Source organism: Cervus elaphus, chromosome 23, assembly GCF_910594005.1.
Source record: "Cervus elaphus chromosome 23, mCerEla1.1, whole genome shotgun sequence".
NCBI lineage: Eukaryota > Metazoa > Chordata > Mammalia > Artiodactyla > Cervidae > Cervus > Cervus elaphus.
Window position 1 is genome coordinate 31,735,324 of NC_057837.1, and position 21,604 is coordinate 31,756,927.

Consider the following 21,604-nt stretch of genomic DNA (forward strand, 5'->3'; position numbering starts at 1 on the left):
TGTGTAATATGATATATATATATATGTGTGTGTGTGTGTATTTTTTTAATGAATCAACAAACTTACCTTCCAAGCTGGAGTCAAACCGTAGTCTGAATCCTGAGGCAGAGAGAGAGTCGTCTGTGACAAACCTGACCAAAGCAACGTTGCTGGAAGTGTCTACGCTCTTGGGAATGCTGCTTCCACAGTATCTGCCCAATAAGGTACCTGTGAGAGTGAAATAAGTATGAAGCATGTATAAGTCCAGGGGGTTGATTTCACTTAACCTCTACTTGAGATATTTGGCATTCCCGAAGAAAATAATCATAGATAAGACCCTGCCCAGGAAGAAACGGTGACCTCTGGCAAGAGAAGTAGGTCAAACATGAATACAAATTGATATATGCAAATACATGAAGATGAGTGACAAAAACAGCAACCAGGTAGAACCAAGAGCATCAGCACAACAAGGAAAGTTGGCTCAGTTGGTTGTGAAATGGTCCAAGGAGACAGAGTGGGAAGCATCCATCTCATATCATTTCCACGGTGTATCACCCTTTTTTTAAATTAAAAAAAAATTTTTTTGGCTGTGCTGGGTCTTCATTATGGTACACAGGCTTCTCTAGTTCCACTCCATAATGTGCAGGCTTAGTAGTTGTGACATACAGGTTTAGTTCTCCGTGGCATGTGGGATCTTAATTTCCTGACCAGGGGTCAAACTCATGTCCTCTGCATTGCAAGGCGAATTCTTAAACACTGGACCACCAGGGAAGTCCCAGTATATTATCCTTTCCTCTCCTTCCCTTATAGGATGTCCCTCAAATATCTAGCTGTGGCCCTGGAAGGTCCCCTGGAAGAGGGTGCCTTCCCACACAGTGCTCTCTCAATGTGGTCCCAGGATAAGCTCTACAATGACCCCTGGGCTTTGGACACCACTTTTTCTTGGGTAAGGAATGAGGAAGAGAAATGCTGAACGGTCCATAGCTAACTGATCTGCACTTCTTCGCAAGAAACAAACTCTTGCCTTTCTTGGAAATGAGGGTATTTCAGAGGCTGAATGAGTAACAAGTGAAAATAGACACCTCCCAAAAGATAGCAGACATATTTCACTGACCAGATGTATGGTTTTCCCAGATTTCCACAAAGTCTCGTTCACAACCAGATGAATTCTGAAGGTTAAAGTCTTCAAAGTGGATGGTGAGATAGTGTCCCATGGGTCCCCGGAGACGCCACTCACAGAATAAGTCGTCTGTGTATGGCTGTGTTGGGTATCCGTTGCTCTCAATGACACCGCTTTGCCCTGTCACTGTTCCCCCACATGGGGCTGCAGAAAAAGAGCAATATGCTATTACAGTTTCTTTGAAATTTAACCAGCACATTGAAAAGCTTTTCGGTGCCAAGTGAATATAAACTGAAGTTTTAAAAATGGTGGAAATGTTCAGTTTGTGCTTCCCTTATTGTATGAAATCTGCTATTGATGTACAGAGAAATGATACCATGAGTCCAATCTAATAATGGGAAAGGGAAGATGGAAAGACTGCTGAATGGCATATCCTGTGATGTCTCACGAATTCTCTCAGGACAGTGTGTAAGAGCTACTAATTGCAAGCACGTTTCTTTCCAGAACTAACTGGTAGATTGATAAGAGCTGCCTAGCAGCCTGGGTTGGTGATTCTGAGTTTAAGCTCAACTAGAAATGATGCTGTGGTTGATTAGTTATGCCTGTGATTTCTAGTTTATCAAATAAACGTGCTACTGCAGAGATGGGTACCTCAGGGCCTTGAAAATTATTATCCTATTATTTCTTATCAGCTGGATGTGAGAGACTGAATTATATGCAATTTTCCTCAGGCTATAAAAGACCTATGGTATAGGTTAAATATTGTTACAACCAGGCTTCTTGAGTTTTGAGTGTATCAAATATGTTTGGTTTGTGTTCAGACCCATTAGATACTAAATTCTATGTAACTGTGACCATCTTGTAGTGAATCTTCAGAATGAATATTTATTATTTATCTTTTAAAGGAAAGAAATCAAAACACTGAGTGAATGACTTGGTGCTAGAGATTTAGGGGAAAAACATCTCGAATTATCCATTAATGTTGAGGAGGTCAAAGTCATGGTTTTAAAAACTAGCCATCTGACTGCTAAACAGTTTTACTATCTAAAGTAATATTACACATATTTTATGACAAAAAGAGGAAGAAACAAGAATTTAACTGAATATGTAAAAATTAAGAGAAAAATAAAAATATTCAAGTATACAAAAAAGTGTTTTAAGATGGAAATTAAAGTAAAAATTAAAATTGATAAATGACTTTGTGGTTTTAAACATTCACATTCCTTACTTATATCATTAAAATAACTGTTAAAATTAGGCAGATAGACTTCTTTAAAAATGGCATTTTTTAAAAAGTTTTAATGCAATCATTCTGTCACGACTTTCTTATTGAATAGAAAAATGTCATTACCTACAGAATACTTGGCTTTGAATCCCACATGAGTGGGGCTGTTGTCAGACCGGAATCTCAAATACATCACCTCTCCTGAGGACAACTGACTGATGGGCAGAGATGTCCCACAAAACTTGGAAAGTATTGGTGCATTTGAATCAGCTCCATCTCGCAACTCAAGGTAACTGGACGTACAGCTAAAGTGGAAAGAAGATTCTGTTTAATTTGTAAAGTCAATGGCTTTGACATATTTTGATTGTAAAGACTTCACTTTCTCCAAGGGCATAATGAAATCATTATTTCTGTAGCAACAGGTACACATCACAGCATAGACACTACAACAGAGTCTATATTAAGTGGCGTGTCACTTCAAAATGCTGTGTAATATCTTTCTGAGACATAACACACTCCAGTTTGGAGCTCAAAAAGACGGGTTTTATATTTACCACACTGAAGGTTTTATATTTACTCACCTTCCACATTCTGTTAGTCCTAGAAACGTAAAAGCCATTCTCAAATCAACCCCTTGTTGTATATTTATTTGTTTAGTCACTCAGTCATGTTCAATTCTGCCACTCCATGGACTGTACCCTGCCAGGCTCCTCTATCCATGGGGTTTCCCAGGCAAAAATACTAGAGTGGGTTGCCATTTCCTTCTCCAGGGGATCTTACCAACCCAGGGATCGAACCTACGTCTCCTGCATTGGCAGGCAGATTCTTTACCACTGAGCCAGCAGGGAAGCTCCAAAATCAACCCCTAGGAGTTTCAGAACCCAAGTATTTTATTTCACATGATGTTATGACATGTTTCATGAGACAAAGATGAACTCTTGTTGACAGCTCTGTAAAAGGAGCTTATGGAGAATCTCAGCCAGAATTCTGTGTCCATAAAAGAGGACAGGTATTTACCCAATCTTTCTTGAGAAAGTCAACCAGCCAAATAATGCTCAGTGAGGGGACAGTGGCATTATATCAAGAGTCCAGAAATGGTAAAGAAAAGCTCTCATACCTAAGCTTTGCACCACACATGCATGCATACAAGTGTATACATGCTTTTGTTAAACTAAGAGAAAAATACAGAGCTTTTTTCAATCTCTTTGTGTTCAACATAGTAAGACATAAACTCTCTGGTTTGTAATCTTTAATGATTCTTATTAAACAAGAGATTGAGAAATTGGACTGTCCTTGTTTCCAGTCCTGTTTCTAACCCTAGTGACCCCTGGTGTCACAAATTTCCATTTGTTAAAGAGGCATTTTATCATTTATGACACCGAGTGTGAGGCTGGGCAAATAAATACTTGTCTACCAGAGACACTCTATTTTTCCTGTGGGAGGAAGAAGAGATGACATAAATCTCAGACAGCCGTCCTCCGAGTCTCTTGGAGGATGTGCACAGGGTCAGGAGGGATGGTATCTGTTTACATCATCTGCTCAGCTGATGGGAGGGTGACGGGCAGGCGAGGTTTTCAGCTTGAGGTGTTAACATTTCCCTTCCCCATCCCTAGATTTCCTTAGCAGTAAATGCTGCTGAGAAAAGTAGATGAACCTACTGTACAAGAACCTACTGTATAGCACAGGCAACTATTTTCAATATCACATAATAACCTATCATGAGAGAATGTAAAAAAAAACGTATATATATATATATATATAACTGAATCACTTTGCTGTATGCTTGAAACTAACACAATATTGTAAATGAACTACATTTCCATAAAAACTTTTAGAAAAGACAAAAAAGCAGTAGAAAACTGTTCTCAAACGTGACAGCTAAAAATAAATACCAACTCTGGATAGCAGGAAAATTAAACAGAGGCGACCTACTTGGGTGTTACTTCGATACTGAACTGGCCTTCAAACTGCAGTCGTATGAGTTTCCCGGGAGGAGCAGCTATAAGCCAAATACAGTCAGCGTGCTGGGGATAATGGTCAGGATGGTTGGGGGAGGTTACGTATCCAGTAGAATCAGCATTATGGATGTAAATATTGCCCCCACAGGCTGTCAGGAAATACAGGGAAATCAGTGTACAGTCTGGAGAAAGAGGATGCAGGCAATGGCCACATTCATTTTTAAAAGTCTCTTTATCTGTATTTCCAATCTCAATTTCCTTTCATCTGGAATGATCCTCCTTTTCTTTTTAAGCAAATACATTCTGAATTTGCTATCAAGGGAGCTACCACATGTGCCATTTTTTAATTTGCTAAACCATATATTCTCAGCAGAAATTTCACTCCTCCTTAAAGCCAATCAATTATGCAATGGTTTGGTGGTTTGCACGGTGTGAAACCCTTTGTAAATGTTCAATTAATAAATTAAAATATCAATTAATCCAGTGACAAAGAAAGCATCAAGCACAGGGACACAGAAATCTCATTGACCATATAGAAGGATGTTCTTGGGAGGATGATGGGGTAGAATGAGGCTAATTTGATGCCAAAAGTTGTTCACTGAGTAACGTGTTAAAAGCTGAGAAACAGGAGTGGCCAAGAAGTAGGTGTGGTGGAAAGACAGCTAGGGAAGTAGAGCTGACTATAGTTGGGGGAGATGCTTGAATCAGAAAACTGAGATCAACAAGAGTGATCATATTGCAACCAGTTTTGAAATCTTAAAAGACTTAAAAGACTTTTAAGATTAAGGCAGAAAGATGGGGAAGTGGTGATAACCAATGATGATAACCATTCTTTCATGAATAGAGGACCCACAAAGCAATGATAGAATTATAGTGTTTGCAAATAGACCCTTAGTGTATATGAATTCCCACTAAATATTGACTTTGAAAGTATAATTCAAGACAGTCTACCTGGGTAAAGTTGGAAAAGCAGAGTTCTGGGTCTACTTACTAAACACGAGGCACTAGGACTCTGTAAAGTCTCAGGGCCATGTGAAATCCTGACCATTCACAACTCAGCACCAAAGCTGAGCATGGAGACAGTGAGGGACAAGAAACTCGCTGCCTAGAAGGTGGTGCTGCCGGTGTCACAAAGCTGTGTTGTTAAATGCTCCCTCCAAGCACCAGCGTTATGTGTGCTGGGAAGAGAGGAAAGGATGTTCCTGGTGGTCATGGAACCTGCTGGAGGGATGAGATGATTTTCTATGTCAGCTGGTGGACATTTATTTCCTCTCCTCTCCCCATTTCCTTAGAGTAGGAAATTATGCTGATGTTTTAAGTTCTCATATTTTGGAGAATGTGTCATAAAACATATGGCTTTATTTAGATGAATATATATTTTGAAATATATCCAGGAATCTGAGACTGAGGTCATACATAGGATTAAACCAAAATTAGATTTATCTCATTTTAAGGGACCAAAGACTCACTCCCTACTGACACTGCTCCCTTTCTTTTTTGAAGCTTGTTTACTTATTTATTCAATTAAATGTTATCTAAAGCAAATGTCACAAAAATCAAATCATTACAGCAGAATTAAATAGAATTACAATCAAGTGTAATTAAGTCAAGATCATTACTACACTATATAATTAGATGGGTAATAATAGAATCAAAGGATTATACATTCATCTAAAAAGAAGCATAGAAATGATTACAAAACAATGTAATTATCATTCTTACAAGGTTTATGCAACCAAATATAACTTATAATTAGACATTTTACAATGGAAAAGTATGGGGAATTTCAGGGATCACTAAGATCAGCTCAATTTATACTCATGTAGAAGTTCACTTCGTTCATTGTCTTGCACAATCTAAGCCTCATCTTACTTATCTAGAGAATGGGAACAATGAAAAGATGTAGTCATGATGAGGTAGCAATGTATCCAGCACAAAGTAAGTGCTTGATAATAGGTAGCTATTCTTAATAACATCATTATTCTTAGTTCAGAAAAAAAAACTATATATTTTTTCCTCAAATCTATCTAAACAAGGAAGATCAAGCAATTGCAGGAAAAGTATAGACAAAATTCTCAGTGAAAATACTTACCCAAACTCTTTGCCTCGTATGTGATCTTAAATCCTTGCCCTTCATTACTATTATCAGAAATAAACTGAACAAACATTTGATTATCCGAAGTGAACAGAGTGGACGAAGGGTGACTGCCACAAAAACGACCATTTCCTCCATGGGGACCCAAGGGTGGAGAAGAAAGATCAGGTCCATTTTTGAGCTGAAAAGACAAATCAAAATTGCACAATTACCTTCATACTGATGAAGACAAGGTATACAGGTTTTATCAACTTATAGCCCAAAAGGAAAAATAGCATCATTTTGTTATGAAGTGTGTAGAAGAAGTAATCAGAAAAAGTAGCAAAAAAGACCTACCACCAAGTAATCCCCCTGGTTGCAAGAGGAGTCTCTGTTTGGAATCTGGAAGGGCTGTTCGAAGTGGACAGCAATGGTCAAGCCACTCTGGACCTGGACGTGCCAAGAGCAGTTGAGATCGGGTGTGTAGGTCTCAGGGTATCTGGGTGATGTGATAATCCCCCGGTCTGCGTGCAAGTATCCTCCACAACCTTGCCAAGAAGAAACAAAGATTGCATTTAGATAACACGCGAAACTGGACTTCGATGCTTTTCCTGTTTGTCCTGAGAATTTTCAAAGTGTAGGCAATAGAAATGTGATTTGAAACTCACTTGGGACCAAAATGCTGGAAACAATGAGCACAACAAGCACGGATGCAGCACATGCTCCTGGGTCCTCACTGCGCTTTTGTTAGTAAGATAGGGATGTAGAAGTCAGCAGGAGAGACAAATCCCTTAACTTTCATGACGCTTTATAGGCAAGTCAGACACCCAGCAAACACATATGTAGCACGTGAGGTGGTGATAAGTTTACAAAGAAAGATGAATTGGGAATGGGAAAATGGAATTATATTGTCTGGAGCAGTTAGAGAAGGCCATGTAACTGTGGTTATACCTGAGCAGAGATCTGACAGAAATGGGAGCTCAACATCCTAAGTGAAGTCAGTCATCTGCCAGCTATCAGGGACCCACTGGAGCATCAGTGTGTGAGTGCAGAGGGCTCACACCACTAGTTAAAATGCAGCAGTGGAAATTTATCTTAGGTCCATCTAATTCCAAAGCCCATTGTTTTAAACCATTCCACAGCCAGCCCCCCTTGACTGTAAGGGTGATCATTTATTTTCAATTGCTCCCTACTCTCTAATAACCATACAAAATAGTGGGGAAAATATTCATGTTTAATGTCTAGATTGATAATCTACTTTAAAAATTATATTTTTCAGTTACAAATATGGGGGTCTTCAGATACTATACTTTCTGTAGGCTACTTCTTTAATCCAGTTTGGGTTGAAAATGATGGTTGGAATTCACATTTTGTCAAGTGTTCAAATTCCTGATCATACTCCACATGACAGCCTCCCATTTCCTGTGCATCTTCTTGGACTCACCAAATTCATATTTCAAGAGCAGCAAACTCTTCCTGCCAACCTTTAAATGAATCATTTCAACCAAGGGATTTACAATGATTTCTCCTATATTACTTTGACTGGTTATTTCTTAGACTGAGGATAACTCTGACTTATTGCTCCTCTGCTGTGTTATGGATATGCACTGTCTTCTGGTTCCAACCATCACCTGGGCTGAAATATTGTTTTAGATATCTTACTCTTAGACTTTTTATGGAGAGAAGATGCCCCACCCAGAAAACTGAAGGTGAAGGATCCTTCTGTACAATGTGACCACTTTGTTTGTTTGTTTTTTGATCAGGACTTAGTACATGACATCAGGATAAGCCCTCTTCCCCAGAGGCTAGGCAGAGACTTGTGCACTCTGATTTATAATCTGTGTCTTGGCATTGAAAAACAAGCAGAGTATGTTAGAGAGACAGCAAGAGACAGGCAAGGTGAGATGAAACGAATTAGAACAAATAAAGAGAATATATTACTCTTGTGGAAGGACGCGTTAAAGCCTGCCCCAGTTACACTGAAGTCCGAGGTGAAGTGGATCACCAGGTACTCTCCAGTTGACCGGATGGGTCCAGGGACCTCTCTGCCACAGAGAACGGCTAGCTCCTGGGCCATGCTGTTGTCTCCTATGACCAAGGAAAGGAAATGTCAGTGTGAAAACATGCTGACTTATGAGTCATCTCCACAACTTATTTACAAAACAGAAAGAGAGAAACAGATGTAGGAAACAAATTTATGGTTACCATAGGGGAGTGGAGAGGAATAAATTGGGAGATTGGGATTAACAGATATACACTACTATATATTAAACAGATAACCAATAAAAATCTACTATTAATACATAGCAAAGGGAATTCTACTCAATACTCTGTAATTACCTACATGGGGAAAGAATCTTAAAAAGAGTGAATATACGTATATGGATAACTGATTCACTTTACTATACACCTGAAACTAATACAACATTGTAAATCAACTGTACTCCAATGAAACATTTTTTAAAGAGTCAGCTCCACCACCAGTGCAACCCAGCAGAAGCACCTCATACATTATTCTCAAAACACCCCCATTCCTAGGAGACAACGAGATTATCAGATACAGGTATACTCCAGGGGTTACATCATTCTGGTTTGTAGTGGGGCTGTCTGCCTTTTTCTTTACACTATTTAATAATGACTTTTTTTTGCCAGTTCCACTGCCTTTTCAAACACTGGTTGACAGCTCCTCCTGGAACTAAAACTCAAAACAAGAGGATGTGGGACTGGAAAGTAATTGAGGACCAGGGCTGATGTGTGCATCAGACACTAAACTAAGCTATTCTGACTGCTGAAGGTCAAGTATCCAAAAAAAACAAAGCGTTTGGTTCTTCATCTGCAGATCAATGCTAGTGTTATAAGGTCATTTGCCCACAGTTGTGCCTCCACCTTCAGAGGGTTTTTCTTTTTCCTTTTCATTTCTTGGTTGCTCATTGTTTGTTCTGCCATTAAAAGAACACACTTCTGTCCATGTGCAGAAGATGAAAAAAAGCTAGTGTCAGCAAGTGTGCACTCCAGAAACACCAGTGAGGGCTGGGTCACTCCATGGCCCTTTTCCCTTTGGCTTCTCTCAATTGTAAATGTTGATCAAAACAGCTGTTTCAGTTAAAGCCTGAATGGAGCAAAGGGGATTACAACAGACTTGGATGCCTTGACTGGGAAAATACATTGCTTTTTTTCCCCTAAGGCACAGAATTAATGAATTTCAAACTTAAAAGATACATAGAAATAGAATATAAGACATGAGGAAATTGACCTTTTCACTCAACTAGCAAAGTGTTTCTTTTTTGACATTGACCACAACCTAAAACTCACTCATTACTAGCCAGTTTAGAAAACAAGTTTCAGAATGTAGTGGCACAGCTATAAATACCTGGCATTCTTTAGAGGAGTTCTGACTTCTGGTAATTATGCATTATTTTATCATTCAGAAGTTTATCTGTAACTCCGCTTGCATTTTTATCTTCATTATGCTAGTTTGCTATATATTTCAGCCCAAATCTGTTGACTTAATTTCTAATTATCTGCATTAGAAAATTTTGAAGCTTATAATATGTTGTTACTTATTTCACAAGTGTATATTTTATCTTTCAGTGAGATTGAGTTGGGTCTATTGATTTTCATTTCTTTTCTAAAGAAAGAATAAAAGAAGGAGGAAAGATGATACTTCCTCTGGGCAATGTGCTTAGAGGAGACTGTTGATAGAAAAAAGGTAGAAAGTTGTGGTTTACCATGTAAACAGGCATATATGATTGACCTACTGCCCAGCTCCTACCCTGTTACAGCAGGAAAGGAAAGATGCTCTGCCATTTGATTTTTCCTCACTGTAATTAGCAGGGGGCCTACGGTTGAGGGGATAAAGGAGACATGAAAATGCACATTAGACACCTGTGGGCCAATAGCAAACATGTCTGTTTGGTCCAAAAAAATGCTCTGAAGCATTTTTCATTAATTGCCAACATTTAATAACTATGAAATTTATAGAAAATTCTATGCTTCTTGCATCTTTAGGGAAATAAAATCCATAATGACGAGCCTGCACTCCTAATTCAGTTCAGTTCAGTTGATCAGTCGTGTCTGACTCTTTGTGACCCCATGAACTACAGCACGCCAGGCCTCCCTGTCCATCACCAACTGCTGTAGTCTACCCAAACCCATGTCCATTGAGTCAGTGATGCCATCCAACCATCTCATCCTCTGTTGTCCCCTTCTCCACCTGCCCTCAATCTTTCCCAGCACCAGGGTCTTTTCAAATGAGTCAGTTCTTCGCATCAGGTGGCCAAGTATTGGAGTTTCTGCTTCAGCATCAGTCCTTCCAATGAACACCCAGGACTGATCTCCTTTAGGATGGACTGGTTGGATCTCCTTGCAGTCCAAGGGACTCTCAAGAGTCTTCTCCAACACCACAGTTCAAAAGCATCAATTCTTTGGCACTCAGCTTTCTTTATAGTTGAACTCTCACATCCATACACGACTACTGGAAAAACCATAGCCTTGACTAGATGGACCTTTGTAGGCAAAGTAACGTCTCTGCTTTTTAGTATGCTGTCTAGGTTGCTGTTCTCCAGTTTGACACTTCACTAGATGTCACCTGCTGTCTAGGCAGGCACTAAGGTTGCAAGACCTGTCATGCAGACTAATGCCTCCCCAGCTGTAGAGACCATCATCTAGAGGCAGAGACTAGGGTCAGGAGAGGGGAGCACCTCAGCTGAGTTCATTCAATCACTCAGTCATGTCTGACTCTTTGTGAGCCCATGGACTGCAGCACGCCAGGCCTCCCTGTCCATCACCAACTCCCAAAGTTTACCCAAACTCATGACCATTGAGTTGGTGACGCCATCCAACCATCTCATCCTCTGTCATCCCCTTCTCCTCCTATCTTCAATCTTCCCCAGCATCAGGGTCTTTTCAAAGAGTCAGCTCTTTGCATCAGGTGGCCAAAGTATTGGAGTTTCAGCTTCAGCATCAGTCCTTCCAATGAATATTCAGGACTGATTTCCTATAGGATGGACTGGCTGGATCCCCTTGCAGTCCAAGGGACTCTCAGGAGTCTTCTCCAACACCACAATTCAAAAGCATCAATTCTTTGGCGCTCAGCTTTCTTTATAGTCCAAATCTCACACCCATACATGACCACTGGAAAAACCATAGCTTTGACTAGATGGACCTTTGTTGGCAAAGTAATGTCTCTGCTTTTTAATATGCTATATAGATTGGTCATAACTTTCCTTCCAAGGAGTAAGCGTCTTTTAATTTCATGGCTGCAGTCACCATCTGCAGTGATTTTGGAGCCCCCCAAAATAAAGTCAGCCACTGTGTCCACTGTTTCCCCTTCTATTTGCCATGAAGTGATGGGACCGGATGCCATGATCTTAGTTTTCTGAATGTTGATCTTTAAGCCAACTTTTTCACTCTCCTCTTTCACTTTCATCAAGAGGCTTTTTAGTTCTTCTTCGCTTTCTGCCATAAGGGTGGTGTCATCTGTATATTTGAGGTTATTGATATTTCTCCCAGCAATCTTGATTCCAGCTTGTGCTTCTTCCAGCCAAGTGTTTCTCATTTTGTACTCTGCATATAAGTTAAATAAGCAGGGTGACAATATACAGCCTTGACGTATTCCTTTTCCTATTTGGAACCAGTCTGTTGTTCCATGTCCAGTTCTAACTGTTGCTTCCTGACCTGCATACAGATTTCTAAAGAGGCAGGTCAGGTGTTCTGGTATTCCCATCTCTTGAAGAATTTTCCACAGTTTATTGTGATGCACGCAGTCAAAGGTTTTGGCATAGCCAATAAAGCAGAAATAGATGTTTTTCTGGAAGTCTCTTGTTTTTTCGATGATCCAGCAGATGTTGGCAATTTGATCTCTGCTTCCTCTGCCTTTTCTAAAACCAGCTTGAACATCTGGAAGTTCACGGTTCACATTATTGCTGAAGCCTGGCTTGGAGAATTTTAAGCATCACTTTACTAGCGTGTGAAATGAGGGCAATTGTGTGGTAGTTTGAGCATTCTTTGGCATTGCCTTTCTTTGGGATTGGAATGAAAACTGACCTTTTCCAGTCCTGTGGCCACTGCTGAGTTCTCCAAATTTGCTGACATAGCGAGTGCAGCACTTTCACAGCATCATCTTTCAGGATTTGAAATAGCTCAACAGGAATTCCATCACCTCCACTAGCTTAGTTTGTAGTGATGCTTCCTAAGGCCCACTTGACTTCACATTCCAGGATGTCTGGCTCTAGGGAAGTGATCACACCATCATGATTATCTGGGTCGTGAAGATCTTTTTTGTACAGTCTTCTGTGTATCCTTGCCACTTCTTCTTAATACCTTCTGCTTCTGTTAGGTCCATACCATTTCTGTCCTTTATTGAACCCATCTTTGCATGAAATGTTCCCTTGGTATCTCTAATTTTCTTGAAGAGATCTCGAGTCTTTCCTATTCTATTGTTTTCCTCTATTTCTTTGCATTGATTGCTGAGGAAGGCTTTCTTATCTCTTCTTGCTATGGACCTTAACTGGAGACAGATCTAGAACCCATATGAGAGTTTCTAGTTTAGTTGATCTGGGGTGGAGCACTGAATGTGTATCACTAACAAGTTCCCAAGTGATACTGATGCTGCTGGTCAAACAATAAGAAACGCTGACAAGAGGACATGGCCTCCCTCTTCTCTGTTCCATGCAGATGGCGAAGTTACAACTCTGTACATCTTGCACTAAAGCATTAGTCACACCTCGCAGTCCCTGTCTAGCATTACTACAAGGAAAAGATGAAAACTATTAGCCCTGAATTCTACCCATTCTGGGGGCTTCCCTGGTAGCTCAGCTGGTAAAGAATCTGCCGACAATGCGGGAAACCTAGGTTCAATTCCTGGGTTAGGAAGAAGGGAAAGGCTACCTGCTGCAGTATCCTGTCCTGGAGAATTCCATGGACTGTATAGACCAAGGGGTCACAAAGAATCTGACACAACTGAGTGAGTTTCATTTTTCAACCCATTCTACCCAGAGATTCAGTAGACATGGAAAACTGAATACATTGAAATTATAAGTACTTTTCATACTTGGATCTTAAAGCCATAGATATAACATATCAGGGTTGATTTCCATAGCCTTTAAATGAGAAAGCAGCACAACCTGGAAACTCAGATCATAATTTCCTACTTAAACCAGATGCAATGTTTCCTAATGCCCTCCCTGACAAAGTGTGTAGTGTGGAATTATCTTGCTATGGGCAATTTAATATTTTCCTTATGTTCTGTAGTTATTGTTGTTGTTTAGTTGCTAAGTTGTGTCTGACTCTTTGTGACCCTATGGACTGTAGCCCACCAGGCTCCTCTGTCCATGGGATCCTTCAGGCAAGAATACTGGAGTGGGTTGCCATTTGCTTCTCCAGGGCATCTTCCTGGACCAGAGATCAAACCTGCATCTCCTGTACTGGCAGGCTGAGTCTCTACCACTGCGCCACCAGGGAAGCCTGTGTTCTGCATAAATGTAGCCAATTCTAGTATCTCATGATTCCATACAAACTGGGTGAAGGTAGTAAACAAGCATGATTATAACTGAATGTAACTAAGTATGTGTCAGGGTTGAAACTTGGTAGTTTTTTGCTTTATTTTGCTTTTTAAATGTTTCTCACCATCTCTTATCACAAGTTTATCATAGCTGCATGTGCTATGAGATTCAATGTCCAGAGAAAGGATGTTGAGTTCCACAGTAGAATCTGGAGCTTGGATGAGCCACATACAGTTGGCACCATTACTGTAGCTTTCAGGCCAGCCTGGGGAGTAAAGAAAGACTGGAGCCTCTCCTGTCTGCAGGAACCCACCACAAGCACCTGCAGAATGAAAAGCAACAGCTTTGAAATACCGCTGGTAGAAAAGATGGTAGCATTTTAACTTTAAAACCACAATCCTATACTTGAAACAACCAAATTGAAACAATTTTCTCAAAGAAATTTATAAATATTTTTACACTGATTCAGACAGCTGTGATTTCCATAGTTTTTTGAAGAAAAACACATTGTATTCTTCTGTTTTCAACATCATTTTGCCACTTTACCCAGTTATTGAGTGTCTATTATTTGTCAAACATGAAGTAAGCCCATACTATTGTAGTCGCTCAGTTGCTTAACCATCTCCCAAAACACAACTTACTGAGGGAATCTAACATATCTTTAAAGTAGGAAAATAAAATACAAGCTTACAATTTAGGCCACCTTTACCTTGAAACATGACAGTTTATCACCTGCTAAGTACCACGAGAAGCATTTTTGAAGGCACACTTATAATAACAGAGGAAAAATAAAGGATATTTAATACAGAAGAAAATACTTCTGTCAGTTGATCTTTAACTACTGTGTGTGTGTGCATGGTATTTGCAAACCAAACTTTCAGAGATCTCTAAAGTGATCTCTAGAAACTTTAAGTGTAATGTCTTGCGGATATCAAGCTCTTGATTATCAGGACTTCCCTGGTGGTCCAGCAGCTAAGACTCAGCTACTAGTGCAGGGGACCTGGGTTCGATCCCTGGTCAGGGGAACTAGATTCACATATCCAACTAAAAAAAAAAAAAGATCTCACATGCCACCACTAAAGATCCCACAAGCCACAACCAACAAAGATAGGCGATCCTATGTGCTGCAAGTAAGACCTGGAGCAGCCAAATAAATAAATTAATTAAAATAAATGTTTTTTTAAGCCCTTAATTATTAATAAAATATAATGGGAAACCAGCACTTTTTGGAATAAACATGTAATCTTTATGTATTTATGAGATTAAAAGAACACATGAACATACAGAGGGAGGGTTTTGAGACTGCAATTATTATTCTTATTCATTTGTGTATTTGGCCTTGATTAGTTGGAATCTTGGAGATATTCGTCTACACATATCAGCCCCTATAAAGAATGCCATTTATTACTACACAGACCTGTCGCAATGGTAGGTAAAGGTCCAACTGAGGCATTCATTGCAAACCACTCCAAAAGGAATCCTCTCCCTGAGATCGAAGAGTCAGAAGAAAACTGAAATGTCAGAGAACTTCCAGTGGAGCTGAAAGAGTCAGTTTGGGTACCACAGTAGGTTCCAACCAGGCGGGAGTGAATGCCAGCCCCATCGTAAATCTGCATGGAAAAGACAGAGAACAAAGCACTGAACTTAGGGAATTACCTCCATTTTCTTCATAAATAGAAAGTCAAAAGGATAACCTATTATAATTTTATCATAAATAAGCAAACATTACATATAAGGTTTAAAAAGAAAGTATAATGAAGTACAAAATATGACTGCAAACAATTAAATGTGTTTTAAAATTATTTCTCATTCCTGCAGAATTATATTAATAAACATGCTCCATGTGATGTAGCTCACTATATGGTTTACAGTAAACTTTGTGAGTAGAAAAGTAGCAACCAAGATAGTTGCATAACAGTGCTTACTGAATGTGCTTTGGGGCCTCAAAGGGAGGAATTAGGAAGAAAGGGGAAAAGTAACAAGATAAAGGAAAAGTTTCATGAGAGAAAGTAGACAGGTGTCCTGAAGGAGCTCACCTGTCCACAGGTAAGTAAAGAAACAGAGTTTGTCTCCAAAGAAGTAAAGAAGCAGAATTGGCGACACCAGAAGAATCATAGCTTGCGTGGGTTCAGCATATTCAAAGCTCAAGAAATCTCTTTCATTTGGTTCAAAATGTTAGATTACCTAGTACTTTGTGACAATTTCCAAGTACATAGTCTTGAGCACGTTTAGTTTTCTGCACCCATGAACAGATGCTATCCAATTACACTTTACCTCCTTCCCTCCATCTTGTAAATAATTTGAATAAATTTGTTTTAAGTGTTATTACAAATTTCTCAATTGAAGCTGTAATATAAGTTCAGATTTCAAATTATCTAATAATTATGTCCAACACACTGAGCATCTATCAAGTACTGGATCCTATGTGAAGCATTGTGGACCTAAAATGAATAAGATGGCATCTTGGCCTTCAAGAATCTGATAGTAAAAAAGTCAAATCCATAGAAGCAGAGAATAGAGTGTGGTTGCCAGGAGATGGGTGAGTGGGAGATAGGGAGCTGGTCAAAGGGTAAAAGTTTCAGTAGTGCAAGATTAATAATTCTAAAGATGTAAAGTAGAGCAATGTGACTATAGCTAATAACAGTTCATTGTAACACTTGACATTTGCTAACAGGGAAGATCTTATGTGTTCTCATCATACCAATAATAAAGAAGATGGTAACTGATACGATGTATGTATCAACTAGCTTGATTGTGATTATTATTTTACAGTGTGTACATATATGAAAAGACCCAATTGTATATCTTACATATACACAGTATTTATTTGTCAAGTATATCTCAATAAAGCTGGATGAAAAGTAATCTGATAGTGCTTCGGGAATTGGTACAGTAGCCAATGTCTGAATGGCAATTATCACCACAACTTTTATACTTAAATATAAGTACTTATACTTATTTTAAAATGATTGTTCAAATTTTTAGCACTCTAACATAAGAATGAACAGGGTAATGGGATATAAAATAGGATATAAGATAAATATACATGCTTAGACAAGCTCAACAGAAAAATTACAATAATGCTGAAAAAAGTTAGCTACAGAATCAAAACTAACAAATATAATACTAGAATTACCATTGTTTGGATAACCTAGTGGGGTTATTCATTGTGTAGGGTAGACCATCCTCTATGATTTGCAAATGCTTGAATAGACAATAACTTGGATCTATCATTGCCAAAAGCAATTCACCAAAATGTATAAACATCAATTGCTCTTAAAAACTCACCTTCAATTTGTCATAATAGCAGTTAAGTGTGCCCTCCATGTCCATCTCCAAGATTCTGGCATGAATAACCTGAGATTCTTCCACATTCACTATCCACTGGTAATTGGAGTTGTGGGGGTAATTTCCAGGCCACAAGGGAGAGGCAATTTTCCCATGAGTTCCCACAATGTTATCATTGCCAAATACTAGGAAGGAAACCAGGGTAGTAAATTAGACCTACTTAGAACAGCTTTTTAATCAAATGAAAGAAACAAAAGGCAAGGGGGTGTTAAAAAGGATGGACTTTTAATTGACTGCAATTTCTTTTCTCAGCACTGAAAGAAATACTGCTTCCCTTGTGGTTTCTCTACTATCTATTAATTCCTTGGAAAAGAGATGATATTGTGAATGGAATTCCATCTCCCAGGAAGGCTCCTCAGTGTGAAAACAAGCAATAGCTTCCCATGTAAAATGGGTTCCCAGACCCCAGGGGACGTGGAGACAAGGGAAGGGGCATTACCAGCCCTGTTCTATAATTTTGGTTTTTATAATTTTATTTTGTCTTACAAAAGAATGAAACATATGTTTTAAAATTATAAAAGAGAAACCGACATTTTGAATCACATGTAGAATAACTCATTATGAAAAAGTTGAGTTAGAAAATAAAAATATTTCATACTTTATTTTATTCGAAAAATATCCTGTTGTTAAAACATCTGAGCACTTAGGAGTATCCTAAAGTAATACTAAATGTTTTTAATTAGAAGACTATAGAGTTTATAGCATCAAATGAAACACATTTGACATAAGAATACCAAACTGAAACCGAAATATAATAATAAAAAAAACTCTTTTAACACACTATCATAAAAAAGTTTAACTTAAAATTAGGTGGACACTAGAGCTTGAAAAGAATATTAGAGCTACTGAGAATGCTCTCCCTGGCTCCTTATCAGCCATTCATATATAATTTAGTTTTTCTAATACATTATAAGGTAATTCCACAGAGACAATAAATAAGTTGTTTTTAATGCATCACTGAAACCCCTGCTATCTTTCCTAGTTTGTAGGACACCTTCTGGAAGCCATCACTAAAACAACCAACTCACTGCTGGCAAATGCAGCCTGGAAGCCCATGCCACTGCCGGAGCCATCGGAGACAAATCTGATCCACAGAATGTGCCCGACAGTGGATGAATAATTGAGGGGGAGGGCATTTCCACAGTATCGTCCCACCAGGCGCCCAGTGGCGTTCCCTTCCCGGACCTCCACAAAATCTCTGCTGCAGTCCTGAGACTCCTCCAACTGGAAGGCTCTGATTGGAAAAAAAAAAAAAATTAGGGGTTAAATTGATCAAATAAATTTGGGGATTCTCCTCAGTTACTTGCTGAGTTGACCTGTTCACTTGTCAAATTTTTTTCTTTAACTTCAATCAAGTGTCTTTTAGCTAACTCAAAACATCTATTTTACTCACTTAACAATGCAGATGAAAAATCTTACATAGACTATTAGCTAAATGAATCCATCAATCTGTAAGATATGTAAATTTTAATCAGGTAAATTTTATGTAGTTTAAACTCACAATGGTTTAAGATGAAAAGATCTTAGAACAGTTTGTCACACACACACACACACACACACACAGATTAAAAGAGAAAAATAGATCCAAAAATACACAAAGGGAGAATCAGTGTTTTCTGCACAAATGCAGAAAAGTGTTTGATAAAACTGAAGACCCATTCATCATAAAAACTCTAGAAAATTAGAAATAGAGGGAAATTTTCTCACTGGATGAGAGCTACCCCCACCTCTAAATATACTTAGGGCTAAAAGTTTTTAAACATTTCTTTTAAATAAGAAATAACATGGGAAAGCCTGCTCTCATCACTTTATTGCATGATATACGGAAGGGTTCTTCAGGGCAGTAAGTCAGGGAAAGGCAGAATGGCTGTAAGAACTGGAAAGCAAGTGCTACCAATCAATATTTAAGAGCACTCACTTATTCATAAATATCCACCAAGTGCCTTTTCTAGGCACTGAAGATAGAGAAGCACACAAGACGCAAAATTTTTGACATTCTAGAAAATAGAACGGCTGCTGGATAAGATAATAGGCAAAAATTAAAATGGTTTCCTTATACCAGCAAACAAAAATTTAGGAACTGTACCTAAGTCAACATTCACACAACAAATACTTGTCTCTCTATTATATCGGGACACTGGGACAAGATAATGAAGAAAATAATGTCCTTCCTTTGGGAAACTTATGTTCTAGGAGAAGTAGATAACAAACAAAGAAATAGAAATACTGTGAGGCAGTGATAAATTCTAGGAAGAAAAAGTAAGGAAGGTTATTTTAGGTAAGGTGGTCAGGGTACATCCATAATTTTTAAATAGATGCAATTTTTAATAGCAACAAAAAACAAGATGCCTAGGAATAAATGTAGCAAAATATCTGTAAGACTTTCATAGAAAAAATATAAACTTTTAGTGAAGGATCTAAAAGGAGACTGAATAAATGAAGAGATATTCCAAATTTAATATGAAAGATTCTTCCAAAATCAATCTATAAATTTAGTACAATTTCAGCGAAATCAGTAAGCATTACTGCACTTATGCAAAGAATAAAACAGAAAGCAGTATTATGTAGTGTGTATGGAGACAGGGTATGGCATCACCGACTCAATGGACATGAGTTTGAGTAAACTCTGGGAGTTGGTGATGGACAGAGAGGCCTGGTGTGCTGCAGTCCATGGGGTCACAAAGAGTTGGACATAACTGAGTGACTGAACTGAACTGAACTGATGTATATACATAAAATATACATATAATAAAAGTATATAAACTTGCATAGAGGTGATAAACATAAAATTCAAAGCACCAGTTATCTCTGTGATGAGAAAGTATGGGAATATGGATGGGGAACTTTTGCTGCCCCATCATATTTTATTCATTTAAAATTATTTTTAAAATAAAAAGGTAATTTAGTGATTTTTTTAAAAAGTAAATGAAGTGAGTGCACACTGTTCTTTTTTCAGGAGTAATTAATTTTTCCTGAGAAGGACAAGATAAAGAGAGGGAGAAAGAATAGCTTAGCAAGATTTAAAAAACTGTTGAGCTTCCCTGGTGATCCCGTGGCTAAGACTCTGCACTCCTGATGTGGGAGACTCAGGTTTGATCCCTGGCCAGGGAATTAGATCCCACACGCCTCAACTAAGGGTTCACATGCCAAAACTAAAAAAGAGGCATGTCACACTGAGACCCAGTGCAGTCATATAAAAATAAATTAATTTTTTTAAAAAGAAAGAAAAGAAACTCTTGGGAAGGGGGGAAAGGTCTCCAGAAGAGAAAACTTACTTCCCTGCTGTGTACCTTTCAGGTGCTGCTCAACATGAGCAGGATTTCCCATGACGACGGTATGCCAGCCCCCTTCAGGGGCTCTGTCTCAACTAACAGGTTAGGATATTTCAGGAACAGCTGACTAGCCTGGAGGTACTGGGACCTCATGCCCCACTAAGGGATCAAATGTATCAGGCACACCTCTGAGGCTTCATTGTCAACCAGAGGACAGGAGCAAACTGGTCTGCTCTGCTCCACTAACAGCTTACCACGCCAGATACTAGCACTGGTAGGTCTCCAGCAGGACACTGAGCCTGTGCCTCTCAATAATCCCATCAAGGTGGGTTACTACCGTGTAGATCACCTGGGTCTATATTTCAGGCTGTTTTAGCAGACTTTCCTGGTGGCTCAGTGGTAAAGAATTTGCCAGTCAATGCAGGAGACTCAGGTTGGGAGGATCTCCTGGGAAAGGAAATGGCAACCTACTCCACTATTCTTGCTTGGGAGATCCCATGGACAGAGAAACCTGGCGGGTGACAGTCCATGGGGTTGCAAAAGAGTTGGACACAATTTAGCAACTAAACAAGTGATGTAACTGAGTAGCAGGAAAAAACCAGGAAAGATCCACATCAGGCTAAATGAACCACACATTTGTCTTACCTCCACTGTCTTCCTTGACAATTTAATGCTTCATGAGACAGTTTATATCTACAATCTATCTCAATTACCAACTGAGAGTTGGTGATGGACAGGGAAGCCTGGCATGCTGCAGTCCATGGGGTCGCAAAGAGTCAAACTCGACATGACTGAGAGATTGAACTGAACTGAACTGAACAATCAGTTTTGGCAAATAATTGTTCTGAATCTATCCTCAGGATGGTTGTCAAGTTTGGCTCTTAAATTCAGGCTCAGTTTTATCACCCATAATATTATCAACAATGTAAAATGTGCTAAAATTGCATTCTGATTCTCACAAAAAAGAAAAGGTGATTATTTTTCTCTACAGGTGATTTACCAAAAACAGAAAGTGTTTAGTCACTCAGTTATGCTTTTGAAACTCCTTGGACTGTAGCCCATTAGGCTCCTCTGTCCCTGGAATTCTCCAGGCAAGAATACTGGCATGGGTAGCCATTATCTTCTC

General features: G+C 39.0%; 1 protein-coding gene across 4 annotated transcripts in view; it reads right to left on the reverse strand.

Annotated features, from left to right (window-relative positions):
• CUBN (cubilin) overlaps positions 1 to 21,604 on the reverse strand; it is a 279,652-nt gene that overhangs the window by 77,163 nt on the left and 180,885 nt on the right. For all 4 annotated transcript variants that reach the window (XM_043882924.1, XM_043882921.1, XM_043882920.1 and 1 more), the window contains 11 exons: positions 18,235 to 18,440; positions 17,147 to 17,331; positions 15,276 to 15,468; positions 13,983 to 14,180; positions 8,298 to 8,444; positions 6,714 to 6,904; positions 6,375 to 6,558; positions 4,257 to 4,431; positions 2,451 to 2,629; positions 1,094 to 1,303; positions 67 to 207 (listed from right to left, as the gene is read on the reverse strand). In XM_043882924.1, coding sequence (XP_043738859.1) covers positions 67 to 207; positions 1,094 to 1,303; positions 2,451 to 2,629; positions 4,257 to 4,431; positions 6,375 to 6,558; positions 6,714 to 6,904; positions 8,298 to 8,444; positions 13,983 to 14,180; positions 15,276 to 15,468; positions 17,147 to 17,331; positions 18,235 to 18,440 — 2,009 coding nt within the window. The remainder of the gene's footprint in view (positions 1 to 66; positions 208 to 1,093; positions 1,304 to 2,450; positions 2,630 to 4,256; positions 4,432 to 6,374; positions 6,559 to 6,713; positions 6,905 to 8,297; positions 8,445 to 13,982; positions 14,181 to 15,275; positions 15,469 to 17,146; positions 17,332 to 18,234; positions 18,441 to 21,604) is intronic.